The sequence below is a fragment of the Hyperoodon ampullatus genome (assembly GCF_949752795.1).
Source record: "Hyperoodon ampullatus genome assembly, chromosome: 11".
NCBI classification, from domain to species: Eukaryota; Metazoa; Chordata; class Mammalia; order Artiodactyla; family Ziphiidae; genus Hyperoodon; species Hyperoodon ampullatus.
Genome location: NC_136924.1, coordinates 72,589,137 through 72,604,101, shown reverse-complemented (window position 1 = coordinate 72,604,101; position 14,965 = coordinate 72,589,137). Strand labels below are relative to the sequence as shown.

At 38.2% G+C, this 14,965-nt stretch overlaps 1 protein-coding gene across 1 annotated transcript in view; it reads left to right on the top strand.

Moving 5' to 3' along the window:
• The window catches only part of PTPRB (protein tyrosine phosphatase receptor type B), a gene marked incomplete at its 3' end in the record, with an annotated part of 114,212 nt that overhangs the window by 36,453 nt on the left and 62,794 nt on the right, over positions 1-14,965 (top strand). Inside the window, exons 5-9 of the mRNA XM_079714194.1 lie at positions 6,777-7,052; positions 7,949-8,206; positions 9,820-10,083; positions 10,806-11,075; positions 12,083-12,343. Coding sequence (XP_079570320.1) covers positions 6,777-7,052; positions 7,949-8,206; positions 9,820-10,083; positions 10,806-11,075; positions 12,083-12,343 — 1,329 coding nt within the window. The remainder of the gene's footprint in view (positions 1-6,776; positions 7,053-7,948; positions 8,207-9,819; positions 10,084-10,805; positions 11,076-12,082; positions 12,344-14,965) is intronic.

The window sequence follows — 14,965 nt, the reverse complement described above, 5'->3', positions numbered from 1 at the left end:
GCAAGAAATAAAATCTAATTTGTCCAGACAGAATGGAAGAAAATTTGTTTCACCTTCCATTCCCAGACACCAATTCCCTGGAATCCCCCTGGGGGATAAAGGATAATACTGATGACTTTCTGACCTTGTAGGAGAGGTCAAACCCATTCTAAATGTATGAATGTGTATAAACAAAGATGAATCTATGCAATTAAAATTAACATGGTAGGTATACATACAGATTTCCAGGGATTTGGGGTTTTGATTTTGTTTTTCTTCCTCTAGATGGAAAAGTTCAAATACATAAAAAGTAAACAGAATAGTATAAGGAATGAGCATGTACTCATCACCTACCTTCAACAGTTACCAACTGACAGACAATCATGTTTCATCTATATCCTCACTCACTCCACCACCGCATATCATTTTGACACAGTCCAAGTCATCATTTAATTTCATTTATAAATATTTCAGTATGCATTTCTGAATGATAAGCATTATTTTTAACATAACGACAATATCAGTATCGTACCTAATATTGACAGTAATTCCTTAGTATCTAGATGTCCAGGTTCGGCAGCACACATCAAGCGACAGATCATGAATTTCTACATGAGAGCAGCTTCTGGGCAACAGTCTGGAAGAGGAGGCCAAAGGATTTCCCTTTGTACTGCATTTATGTAGCATTTAAATAATATTGAGAAAACCTCAATTGGTTCTTGTTTGTTTGTTTGTTTGGCTGTGCTATGTGACTTGCAGGATCTTAGTTCCTGGACCAGGGATCGAACCCGGGGCCCCGTAAGTGAGAACGCCAAGTCCTAACTACTGGACCACCAGGGAATTCCCAAGAAAACCTCTATTGTTAATATCAAAGAGAGGAGTAGGGCTGCTGAAAGATGACGGCATGAGGGTGTTAAAGTCTTTGTCAGCTGTCATTGTCCCCTCCATGCTGACATGGTTCTCTAATACTCGACAGAAGTGAGCTTTTCAGTGCTTTTGCTTAAACTGCTCTCTCACTCTGCAGTGGCCTCTCTTCTCTCTGATTTCTGCGTCCTACTTGACCTTCCAACTTGCTCAAGTTCATTTCAAGCCCACCTCTGAGACCTTCCCCTTGGATATCATTCCCCTTTTGCATATTCAGCATTGGTGCTGACCTGTGTTACCCTTAACAGCAAGAACAGCTGCAATACTCACACCAACTGCCATTTACTGAGGCCCCACCATGTGCCAGGGCTGCACTTAACACTTTGGCTCCATTACCTCTTAACACTTACAACTCTGTAAAGTAAGTATTGTTAGTCCCATTTTACAGATGAGGAAACTTAGCCTCGGGGAGGTTAAGCAATTTGCCTAAAGTCACTGTTTGAAGTGATAGTGTTGGGATTTGAACCATGTTTAGTCTGGCGTCAAAGTCAGCCTCCCTGATAAGTTACCTTTGTGTTTACCTTTTTCACATGTCTTAAATGCCCGAGTAAACTGTAGACTATCAGAAGCCAAGTATGATGACCCGTAAAATAACACGGCATTCCTCACTCGTGTTAATCATGATGCAAATGATTGTCAAAGCTGCTTTAATTGCGATGCTGTTAAAACTTTGAAAGTTCCTCGCTACCTGAACTTTGTATTTAGTGTATAAAGTTGATAAATGAAATGCATGTTAATCCGATATATTAGCATAATATAGTATATCATGTTTTAATAAGTCAGAAAGCTGACTATAGTCAAACAGCAGCAATTACAAAAGTAAAAGAAAATTACATCTCTATAAATCTATTTAATTAACTACAGATTGTGGGCAATTGCTTTCTCATTTTCTCCTTCTGCCCATTTTTAAAAAGCTGCACCAAGGAATGGTTTGTGGCTTTTCCCCCACCCTTACCCTGGTTTCCATGAGAAAATTCGCAATTAGTTTATAGGAATAGTTGATGTTCACTCCATTTTATATAGAGTGCTACATAAATGGAGCTTCCAGTCTCCTAGCCACCCTGCTTTTAACTAGAATTGTATCCTAATTCCTGTAAAGGTACAGAAATTGAATCTGTAATCCATAAAAAACGGATCTCTTGTCCTGGAGTTAGTGCTGAAAGATAAGGTGTGTTTTGGAGAGGTGGGTGGAGGATAATATCCTGGTTGAGGAGACCTTGAGTTCCTATGGAGAAACTTAGACTTCATCTCATGAAAAGTTCTTGGTGCTCCCCAGGGGATGAGGATGGCAGATGGGAGAGATATACAAAGCGGTTATTTGGCAATAGTGGAAAAAAGACAGAAAATAAGGCAGACACCTAGAAAACTCAGAGTAATCCAGACACAAGGTGATGGAACACCAGGTTAAGGCAGTAAGATTAGGGGGAAAAAAGAAACGGAGAAGAAAAACATTATTTTTAAAAAATCAGTGGAACTTTCCTGGCGGCTGGATTAGATTTAGCTATTATTAGTGTTGTTATTCATTTATCTATGCTACACTATCCAAACCATCAAATGAAAGTTCTGTAAATTTGTCTGTTATTTTTCATAGAGATCTGGTTTGATGTTTTTGTTGTTATACTGACTGTGCAACTCATGACATCATTTTCCACCCTGGGACAGCTAAGGTGTGATAGAAAAGAACTCACGACTTGGAGTCAAGTGTTAGAAGCTCAGCTGAATTACTTGTTACCTATGTGATGTAAATGAATCACTTAATGTCTCTGACCCTCTATTACAACTAAGAAAGCACATTGTAAACGATCAGATCCTACACAGATATATTGTGTGCTATCATGACTTCAAAAAAAGCTTTTGGCACTAACCTATGGATTGCCTGCTCTCTTGTTATAAGGCTAAGTTAATTTATTTCCAAAATAAATACTATCATTTTGAATTCTAAACACTGCAAATTCCTATAGCAGTAGATAATAATGTTTTAATGACCATACAAAAGAATTTTTAAAGCAAATATCACTTCCATTTTATATATATGGGTGTCTCCCTCTTCTTAAGTCAGATTTTTTTAAAAGGGAAAAAAGGAAGAATCCATTTTGGTTCAGGAATTTAGCTAAACTTTATCAGAAAAAGTGGGTTGACAGCAAACCTACTTATGAAATTCTGGGGCTTCCTGATACTGGTAGATTCATTGAAATACAGCAGATGAATACTATGGAATTTTGCATTTGGCATTCAGTATTCCAGATCCTTCTGGAAATAAATACAGAGATGTCTTAAATTGATGGCTAATGATAAATTTTGATATATTGATTGAGATTAAATTGTTGATTTATGGTTTTCAACAGTTCTCAAAGCTTATAATACTTCACTGGTTACTGTATGTATGAGAGCAGTGGGTGGAAAAACCAGAAAGGCTATAAATGCACACATGTGTGCATTGATATCTCCAGCCATCAGCATAAATTATGTAAGTCAAGTAGGGTTTTCCAATTACATATGACCTGTCACATTATCAGAAGATTACAGACCTATAACTAAATTTTCAAATAGCATTAAAACTCTCTCTTTCATATATCTATCTAGATATCTAGATAGGTAGATGATAGGTAGGTAGATAGATAAATAGATAGATACATAGATGCTAGATGAAAATAGCACCCTGATGGAAGTATCTAATTTTTTTCTAATAAAATATTGAAAACTTTTTTTTAATACAGCAGAGTTTTCCTTGGGCTTAGTTAGATTGAAACAAAGTCTGAAAACTACTGAACTCCTGCCGCATGCATAGCAATAGTGGACCACTGCCAGCAAAGGGCTTTATCACAGCATAAATGGGGTTTTAAGTGTTTGTTTCCAGTGCAGGTTCTTGCAGCCCAGGCACTTCCCAATCTCATTGTTCCTTTGTTCTAGCGGATGTACAAAGGATTGACTGTTTTGTTTTCTGGCTCAGAGAGATTAGATAAAGTCTGCATTTCTGAACTTCACCCTCTAGGCACGCAACCTTAAAATTCATTTTCTATAGCTCATATTTTGCAGATTATATATGTTTAGATTATACCGATCATAAGATCATTTTCTTTAACTTTTATCTGGCTGGGTTGTGCATGTAAGTGATAGTATTGATCCCTTTTGAACAATCACTGGAAAGCAGCTGTCCCTCTCATCCTTGTCCTTAAAATGCCTCTTCAGCAAAAATGTGTCACCTCAGTTGGTTATGACAAGGCTGCTCTTGAGTTTCTCTGGCTATTAGAATCGCATGGTAACAAGAAAACTTTCTGTGAGGGGAAATTATGTCCTTTCCTTTTATGATGACGTCCTTAATTATAGAGTGTTATGTAGGATAGAAAATTTAAATAATATTGCCACGCACACACACACACACACACAAAACCCATACTGTTTTTCCTCAAGAACCCATAAATGAAAATCATCTTGGGAATTTTTTTTAATTTTATCTTAAGGGTTAGAATGTTAGTTCATGGGAATAAACTGATAAGATTTTTCCAAGTGTTTTTTTTTTTTGAAGAAGGCAGTTAAAGCTATTATCAGTTTAGTTTCCAAAAAAATCGTATTCCACTTTTGCCTCCATTTGGTCAGTGATTCAGAGGAAGTTTCTTTTTATGATCATGTAGACAGAATAAGTTTATATTATGGGTGCCCACTGTGTACCATGTAAAGTCTCTTCTATATCTTGTTACTCCTCCAAACATCCAAGAATATAAGTACTATTATTATACTCCCCAGACAGAGGGGGAAATGGAGGCTTAGAAGGTTAAGTAACTTCCCCAAGTTGCTGATACATGAAGGAGCTGCGATTTGAATTGAGTTCTGACTCCAAAGCCCATGCTCTCTGCCACTTCACCTCCCTGCATCTATGACAAGATCATCCCAATTATAGGAGGAATACTAATACTAATAATAGCTAACATTGAACACTCACTATGTGCCAGATGCTGTTCTGAGTGCTCTCGATAAAATACTCAACTTAATCTTCATAACAATTCTACTGAAAATATAGCCTTGTTATCAGCATTGCATAGAGGAGACCACTGAGGCACGAGGAGGTTAAGGAATTGCTACCCAGCTACAAAGTGGGAGACCCGGATTCAAGCCCAGGCCGCCAGTCTCGAGAGCCTACACTCTTCAGGTGAACCTGTGCTGCTAGGATATAAACCACACAACCTTATCTTCTAATCTCACCTGTGCTTTGAGCTCTCAAAGTTTCTGTCTTGGCTTGGCCTTGTTTAGCCTATGTATGGAGTCTATAGGTGACCCGTAGTCTACTGAGCTGTCTGGCTATAAATGCCTTCTGAATATAGAATAAGATTACCTTGTTCCTATTTGTATTAATGTTAGTCACAAGAGAAGACTCTCTTAAAACATATACTGTTTTAAGTAGATGCTAGAATTCCTCAATTTCTTTCATGAGTAAGATATAATTTACCAGGAAGTAAAGAACTGAGATCTCTATAGCCATGTCACTAAAACATCTAACCTGACTCTTGAAATTTTGTCTCCAGTATCTTGATCTCACTTTCTAGACCAAGAACCACATAGGATTTCTGAAAATTACCTATATGTAAATGTCAACGTTCCCAACATTCAGGGTAGAGAGAGCCTTATTTCTCGGATGGTCCCACTGCATCATCTGCTCACTAAATGTTATTGATTTAGTTCCTAACCTGGAGACGTGCTATTCATCCTATTTCAAGCTCTACAGTGAAGATTCAATACATGGGAAACAGGACTCCTCAAATTAACCCATGGCTTTGAGAATTGAAACTAAGTAAACAGCCAGGGACAGGACTAACCCACCTGCTCTGGGAGCTCTGGCAGCTCCAAACTGTCCCAGAACTCAAGTTTAGAAAATCTGGAGACATAGGGAATCCCAGTTGTTGGGAGAATTCATTTTGGTGAGCACACCTAGCCTAGGCTCATAATCAGGTCTGTATCTTTCATGGTTTTCCAATATCTAAAAACAGCCCAAAGTTTTGTATACATAACCCCCCCAAACCCCACAACCTAAAAAGGGAAAAGTTTAGTACAAATACAAATTTTAGGGCTTCCCTGGTGGCGCAGTGGTTGAGAGTCCGCCTGCCGATGCAGGGGACACGGGTTCGTGCCCCGGTCCGGGAAGATCCCACATGCCACGGAGCGGCTGGGCCCGTGAGCCATGGCTGCTGAGCCTGCGCGTCCGGAGCACAACGGGAGAGGCCGCAACAGAGAGGCCCGCATACTGCAAAAAAAAAAAAATACAAATTTTAAAATTATTTCTTAGTATCTGTATTTTCTGTTGAGATTTTCAGTATTTATCCAGGCAGAGCCTGGATGTTTGTCAATGTTTGAAAAGTGCAAAACTTGAAAGCCAAAGAAAATATAACCTTGCTTGGATTTCCAAGCTCAGAGCTGTCCTAACAAAAAAAAAGTTTTATTAGAAAAAAAAGAGCTTATATGACTAGTAGCCAAGGTGGATTTCTTTTTTAAGTAAAATAGTAAGTTTAGGAGTGTCATAAAATTCCCATTTGTATCATGAGCTGCAGATTCTTTTTTTTTTTTTTTTTTTTTTTGCGGTACGCGGGCCTCTCACTGTTGTGGCCTCTCCCGTTGCGGAGCACAGGCTCTGGACGCGCAGGCTCAGTGGCCATGGCTCACAGGCCCAGCCACTCCGCGGCATGTAGGATCCTCCCGGATCGGGGCACGAACCCGTGTCCCTTGCATTGGCAGGCGGACTCTCAACCACTGCGCCACCAGGGAAGCCCTGAGCTGCATATTTTTAAAGTTTTGAAGGAAAATGCATCTGGATTACAGCAAGGTAAGCGTGTATCTGCAAAATTCTTCAAGCCACCTTCTCTTTTTTGTTTTTTGCTCTGCAGATCCTTTACCTCCTGCTAGGTTTGAAGTCAATAAGGAGAAAAGTACTTCCACAAGTTTGCATGTCTGGTGGACTCCTTCTTCCGGGAAAGTCACCTGGTATGAGGTGCAGTTACTTGATGATAACCAAAAGACACAGGGGGCCCAAATTCAAGAAAGAACTTCACAGAATGAATATACATTTTTTAACCTCACTGCTGGTAGTAAATACAAAATTGACATCACAGCTGTTTCTGGGGATAAACGTTCCTCTACAATTTATGCCAATGGATCAACAGGTAAGACCTGTTTATGGATAGCTGCATATTTAATAGTCAATGATTCTTTTGAAATTATATTACATTCAAGAAATGGGAGTAAGAATGCCCCAAGATTAACAATAAATAGATAGGTGGATAGATAGGTAGGTAGGTAGATAGATAGATAGAGAGACAAATAAATATTGTTTGATACAGAGGAAAGACTGGACTGGAAACAAGGAGGTGGGGTTGTGCTGCTAGCTTGCTGGGTGATTTTGAACAACTCATGGAACTTCTCTGGGACTGGAATTTTCTCCAAAATGAGGAAGATGTTTCCTAATGGCCCTTCTAACTCAAATGTTAGGCAACAGGATTTTCTGCCTCATTTTCTGAGTTTGTGCAATGAAAATTATTTTTTAAATGTTTTCCCTCCCCTGTATATTCTTCTCTTAACATCAAGTCATGGTGTTTCCTGAATATTCCTATGTTTGGAACAAGTCTTTTCTTGCACCCATGCATCCCGGTATCAATGACACATTACCATTTCCTTCCATAACTTACTTTATTATCATTCACTCTCCCCTCATTTTCTCTCCTGCTCTGTTGCTCTCTTTCCATTTTTCAACTTCTACAGTTCTTTCCTTTCTCTTTTCCCTTTACTGCTATGCCACATCATACTTCATTGACAAAATCTACCTTGATACCTGTTAAGTGGGGGAGACAGATAAACTATGATGTAGCTTTAGGCTGTGGACTTTGAAAAGAGCATTAATCCAGGTTCCAATAAAATTTCAAGAGTGCTATTTTCATTAGCTATTACACAAGTTAGATGTACAGAGAAGCATAAATGGATGTGTGGTTTCAAATGAAATGTGTCTATACCTTCTATAAGGAAATTATGAATGACACTTTGGAAATGCATTGTATCCCACTAGTGCCATCGCCAGTGGAAGATATTGGTATTTCAGCAAAAACGAATTCTCTCTTGATTTCCTGGTCACATGGCTCTGGGAACGTGGAAAGATACCAGCTGATACTAATGGATAAAGGAATTCTAGTTCATAGTTATGCTGTGGACAAATCTACTACTTCCTATGCTTTTCATGGACTGATACCTGGTCACCTCTATAATGTCACCATTGTTACCGAGGCTGCAGGGCTGCAAAACTACAGATGGAAACCAGCCAGGACAAGTAAGTTTCCCTAGCTATTCTGAACAAGAATAAAACTCAAATCAAGGAAATGTTTAATAAACAAGGTTTATTAAATTATTTGGATAATGGTAGTATAGGACAAATTGAAATGCATATGTTGTAGAAGACCTTAATATGTATCCACTTTTATACTGAGAGAAAAAGGGATTCCCTTTCGTTCTAAAGTTTAGGCTCGTCCTTGACAACCTTGTGAAATAGCAGAGTTAATCACTGATATAGTCTTAGCTTCTCTTTTTAGTTAAGGATTCCTACTTCCTTCTCTTAAACAGGCATCATCCCCTGCCTTTGTGACATCACTCACAATGAACCAGGATTACTCTTCTCAGTGCTATACAAAGACCTACTCTTAGGTCTTTGTATAAAGAAACAGCCATTGCCCAAACCCTCTATCCAACAAAACATCTCCTGAGACCCAATTCTATAGAACCTGTTCTCATAGCCTAACATAGCCAGAAAACTAATTTGTGCTAAGTTTTAATGAATCATTTATATACATACTTATTCATTCATTAGTTCATTAAATCAATATTTATTAGGTGTAAACTATATACCAGACATTGTGGATATAACAATGTCCAAGAGAGACAAAGTCTTTCCCCTCATGGAGCTTATATTCAAGTGGATTCTAATGCTTCTGGTGGGTCTAATGTGTTAATAAATCCCCTCCTTTGGGAAGCTATGTAACTTTAAGAGAAACTCTAAAATATGTAGTGCCTTAGACATTACTCTAGCGAGGAGAGTTCCTGAAATAATAGGAGGTTGGTGGGAAAGATATTTGGGGACACCTATATATTTACATACCTTTCGTATCACACCTCAAATATATATATATGTATATTCCCAACAAAAATGTACCATATATTTTAAGAATTATTTATGTATATCAAGAGCAAATTGCACTTCTAACTGGCATATGCAAAAGCAATGTGCCACACCCATTATTTTAATGAGACATTGTGAATTTATATTATGCCATTAGTGAGGCCCAAAATTATAGCATAAGCAAAAGGTAGAAAATATATTCACCAAAATGTCTCTCCTTTGTAATCATTTTCCTCTGATGAAATAATGACACAACTCCTAAGCTTTAACTTTATCATGATTCAATATGAAAAAGAAACTATTTTTAGCACAAAAAATTTTATGATGGCCAGTCAACCAGTCTATTTATTATGTACTTTCTATTATTAAATACATAAAGACAGGAAGAAATTAGGCAGATGACATTCTTTGAGGATTCCACTTAAAGATTTTCAGAACTGGAAAAGACCATTTTAAGTTTTGTTTGATCAAGCCATCATCAGGCAGTAAGGACCCCTAGGCTTAGTAAGATAGACAGAGCTGCCCAGGGTTGCCCAGCCAACCAATGGCCAAGTTTGAGGCAGAATCTAGACTCCTGACTGCCATGTTTGTCCTCTCTCCACTAGCCATACAACCTTTCTTTGGTTTTGCAGTATTATTTTTACCTTGTGAAGTTGTTTTCTTCAGAGCAGGGAGTGTGGCTTGTAGAGATTAAGACACAGGTCAAAATTTGGCCATAAGAATGGTATGATATCCTGAGTTAAAGTCTCTTTCCCTTTCTTCCTAATTAGCCCCCATGGAAGTCTCAAATCTGAAGGTGACAAATGATGGCACTTTGACCTCTTTAAAAGTCAAGTGGCAAAGACCTTCTGGAGATGTGGATTTCTACAACATTACACTGTCTCACCAAGGAACCATCAAAGAATCCAGAATATTAGCACCCCAGATTACTGAAACTCAATTTAAAGACTTAGCCCCTGGACGACTTTATCAAGTCACCATCAGCTGTGTCTCTGGTGAATTGTCTGCTCATAAGATGGCAGTGGGCAGAACAGGTGAGTCTAAGGCTCCAGAAATTCCTTAGTTGCTCAAATCACTCTCTGATCCACCTTAGAACAGGATAAGTTAGAAGGAAAATCCCTTTCCCAACCTGGGAAGTATGGTCTACATGACTCAGGGTGTCTATGGGCCAGGCTCCGCTATACAGAGTCAAGCCGAGGGTTAATTGCATTCGTCTGATTATTTAAGCAAATGTATTTGGATTGATTCCTGAATGATCTGTGTTTCTGTCTCTGCCCTGTGCTATTTCATGTCACACCACTTAAGTAGTATAAATGAATTAGCATTGATACTAATGAATAAAACATTTCTGATCAACTCTTATAATGAAGGCCAGTTAGCACTTACCCATGTTTCCCATAAATTATTTTATTTATGTCACCAAACATTTATCCAGTGCCTTCTTCCTGTAAATTACCATATTATGAGCTTTGAGAGTTATTAAGACGGTCACAGAGCACCGAGCTGATCTCCCTGTGCCATGCGGCTGCTTCCCACTAGCTATCTATTTTACATTTGGTAGTGTATATATGTCCATGCCACTCTCTCACTTCGTCCCAGCTTACCCTTCCCCCTTCCCGCATCCTCAAGCCCATTCGATAGAAATGTTTTGAATTGCAGCTATTAGGTCTCTTATCTACTGTTGCCCATGAAAAGTGAATGAGCATCCTTACTTTTGGATTTTAGTATCTCCTTTTGACATCATTTCACTGTTTAGTTCCAGAGAACGTTGGGGACCTGGAGGCAAACAGCAATGGTTCTACAAGGTCCCTGGTGGTGAGCTGGTCGCCCCCTGCTGGAGACTGGGAGCAGTACCGTATCCTGCTTTTGAATGATTCTTTGGTGCTGCTCAACACCACCGTGGGAAAGGAGGAAACACACTACGTCATACGTGATGTGGGGCTCATACCGGGAAGACAGTATGAGGTCGAAGTCACTGTTGAGAGCGGAAATCTGAAGAATTCTAAGCGTTGCCATGGCAGGACAGGTAAGCGAATATCAAGATGTTAATGACTGATGGAACCTTAATTTGATCCTTCTTCCAAGTAACCCAGGTAACCGTCAATGTCATACCCCAGGGTTCCCTGTATTTGAGACATTATAGACTGACAAACTGAAATAGGTTGGTATTGTTTAATTTTGTCAAATTAGAGTATTAGAAATCACTTCCACTAGTAGGTTCATTGTTTTTTAAAAGAAAGACCTTTCTAACCAAAAGAACAGGAAGGAAACAATCTGAGAGAATCCTCCCCACAAAGTAGACGGTTGATAACCTTTTGCTGGTGATCACTGTTAGAGAACCACTGCCTTGACCCACTGTTGACTAATGGGGGATTTTCAGGTACCAAGGAAGAGTTGTTAAAGTGGAGAGGGATATATTCAGATTTTAGGGCAGAGGAGAGTGAGGCTACTGAGACATGGGTTTTGGTATTCTTGCTGTCACCATTATACTGTAATTCCTTGGGCAAGTCACAACCTCTCTGGGTCCATTTCCTCGACTTTCAAATAAGAGAGTTGACCTGTTAAACTCAACATGTCTATGAAAATCCCTGTGACGTGGAATGCTCCATACTTGGAGTGAAATTCAAATATGTTCTCTTTTAGTCTTGCCTGATAATAAGGAAATAACTACACTGACGCAATGTTCTTAGAAGAACGTCAAAGAAATGGACCAAGAAACGTCTTTAGCTTGCCCTCTGTGTCTTCCAGTTATCTCTTCATTTTCCAAATATTAATATCTGCTGGATGATGATCAAACATAAATGACCCAGTAAAGTATTTTCCAAGAGTATTCTTTTGAGTCCTTATTTCTGGTTATTTTACATGAACAAAGTTTTTTTGTGATTAGCATTTTTTTTCTAAATGCTCATAAGCATTCAGAAAAGAAATGCTCAACTAGAACACTCCTGTGGATGGAAGAGAACAGATCTCTAAAGAATACTGGAGTGTATCCAAGTTAATCAATGACCCGAATGTCCATTGCTTTTTCCCCAGTCCCCCTGGCTGTCCTTCAGCTTCGTGTCAAACACGCCAATGAAACCTCACTGGGTGTCATGTGGCAGACCCCTGCAGCAGAATGGGAGAAATACATCGTTTCACTAATCGACAGAGACCTCTTACTCATCCACAAGTTGCTCCCCAAAGATGCCAAAGAATTCACTTTTACTGACCTGGTGCCTGGACGAAAATACATAGCTACAGTCAGCAGTATTAGTGGAGACCTAAAAAATTCATCTTCAATCAAAGGAAGAACAGGTAACATTTTTTATAAATTTTAGGCTTTAAAAGTATCCTGTCTGCTGAATTGTCTAACATTCAACTTATAAATGTTCATTAAAACCTGTTCTGTACTGGGCATTGTATACTTTTTTTTTTTTTCATGTTTTCCATGTATTTGCTCTCTGGGCTATAGTCTGGATAATTTCCTCAGCTCTTAGTTTTAGTTCATTAGTTCTATCTAATCTATCTTTCTTTAGTTCTATCTAATCTATTTTAAAATCCACCCAATGAGTTTTAAAATTTAATTGTTATGTTCTTCACTGTTAAACATGTTCTTTGGTTCTCTTCCAAATATGTTTAGTATTCTGTTGCTCTTTCCATTCTCCTCCTTTATCGCTATAAGCAAATTAATGATTTTTATTTTCATTCTATGTCTGATCAGTATAATATCTGAAATATTCAGGAGTTCAGTGCTGTTGTTTACTGAGTTTTCTGCCTTTTGCTCATGGTGCTTACTTCCTTAAATGTTTGTGATGTTTTATTCTAAACTCATATACCTTGGGATTTTATTCTGTGGGAATTCTTTGGGGCCTTTTTTGAAGGTGGGTTTCAGAAAGAATTTTCTTTTCACTTGGTTCTTTCAGGTGCACAGGATTTCTATCAACCCAGACCTATTTTAATCTAAATTGTCAACTTGAGGTTTTTTGATCACCCAGGGTTTTATGAATTTGGGTTGCAAACTCACTGAAGCTGTCTTGACATTATGAATTCTCAGTGGAAATTTTTTCTTCTCCACCTAGTATTAAGGAGGCTGCAGTATATGGGGAATAGAGAGTAAATATGTATTTCACTTACGCTTAGAATATAAAGTTTCAGGATCCAATATTATGCAGAGTCACCTATGAGGTTCCTCACCCTGGGAAAGTCCTATTCATAGCTCCTGCAAAGCTGTAAAATCAAAGCTTAAATTTATGTTTGAAAGATGCCCTCATGGTGACAGTCTGCTTCAGTGATCCAGTTACCTCTCTGTCACTTTCTTATAGGTCTCTGAGAATTCCTTACATTCTTGACAACTCATTCATGCATTTACATTTTTATGTTTTATCCAACATGTGCAGTTGCGTGTATTGGGGGGATTTTCATGGTTTGTGCCAGCAATGAAAGTCCAAGGCATTGTTTTAGACTTAAGATCATTTTCATTATTCCCACCACTCATATTGCTGTGTCATATGGTAAGTGAACGTTTAACTTTGCAAGAAACTACCAAGCTGTTTTCCAAAGTGGTTGTAAGATTTTACATTCCCACCAGCAATGTATGATATTTCCAGTTCCTCCGTATTCTCAGCAACACTTGGTATTTTCAGTTGGTTTGGTTTTTTAAATTTTAGCCATTCTAATAAATGTGTAGAGGTATCTCATGTGATTTTAATTTGCCTTTTCTTAATAACTAATGGCTTCAAGCATTTTTTTCATATGCTTATTTACCATCCACTTATCTTTTTGTGGAAGAAGATATTTTCAAATGTTTTGCCCATTTTTTAATAGGGTTCTTTGTTTCTTATCATTGAGTTTTGAGAATTCTTTATTCCAGAATAAGTCCTTTGTCAAAATGTGTGTTGAAATGTTTTCTCTCAGTCTATGACTTGTCTTTTTATTTTATTGAAGTATAGTTGATTTACAATATTATATTAGTTTCAGGTGTACAGCATTGTGATTCAGCACTTCTATGGAATATACTCCATTAAAAGTTATTATTAAAAGTTATTATAATATAATGGCTATAACTCCATTAAAAGTTAGTATAAGATAATGACTATAATTCCCTGTGCTATACAATATATCCTTGTTGCTTACCTATTTTATACACAGTAGTTTGTATCTCTTAATCCCATACCCCTAATTTGCCCCTCCCCCCTTTCCTCAACCCTTTGGTAACCACTAGTTTGTCCTCTATATCTGTGAGTCTCTTTCTGTTTTGCACACACACTCATTTGTATTATTTTTTAGATTCCACATATAACTGATATCATACAGTATTTGTCTTTCTCTGTCTGACTTATTTCACTAAGCATAATATTCTCTAGGTACATCCACATTGCTGCAAATGGCAGAGTTTCATTCTTTTACATGGCTGAGTAATATTCCATTGTGTATATATACCACATTTTCTTTTTTTTGTTGTTTTTTTAACAATGGCATGGGCTTAGACTGCATTCATTATCAGTATTTTCAAAGGTAAATTGTCTTTTATTTTTTAAATAAATTTATTTATTTTACTTATTTATTTTTGGCTGCTTTGGGCCTTGATTGCTGCACTTGGGCTTTCTCTAGTTGCGGCAAGTGGGGGCTACTCTTCGTTGCACTGCATGTGCTTCTCATTGTGGTGGATTCTCTTGTTGCGGAGCACGGCTCTATGCGTGCGGGCTTCAGTAGTTGTGGCACACAGGTTCAGTAGTTGTGGCTCGTGGGTTCTAGAGTGCAGGATCAGTAGTTGTGGTGCACAGGCTTAGTTGCTCTGTGGCATACGGGATCTTCCCCGACCAGGGAGCGAACCTGCATCCCCTGCACTGGCAGGTGGATTCTTAACCACTGCGCCACCAGGGAAGTCCTTATACCACATTTTCTTTTTTTTTTTTTTTTTTTTTTTTTTTTTTTTTT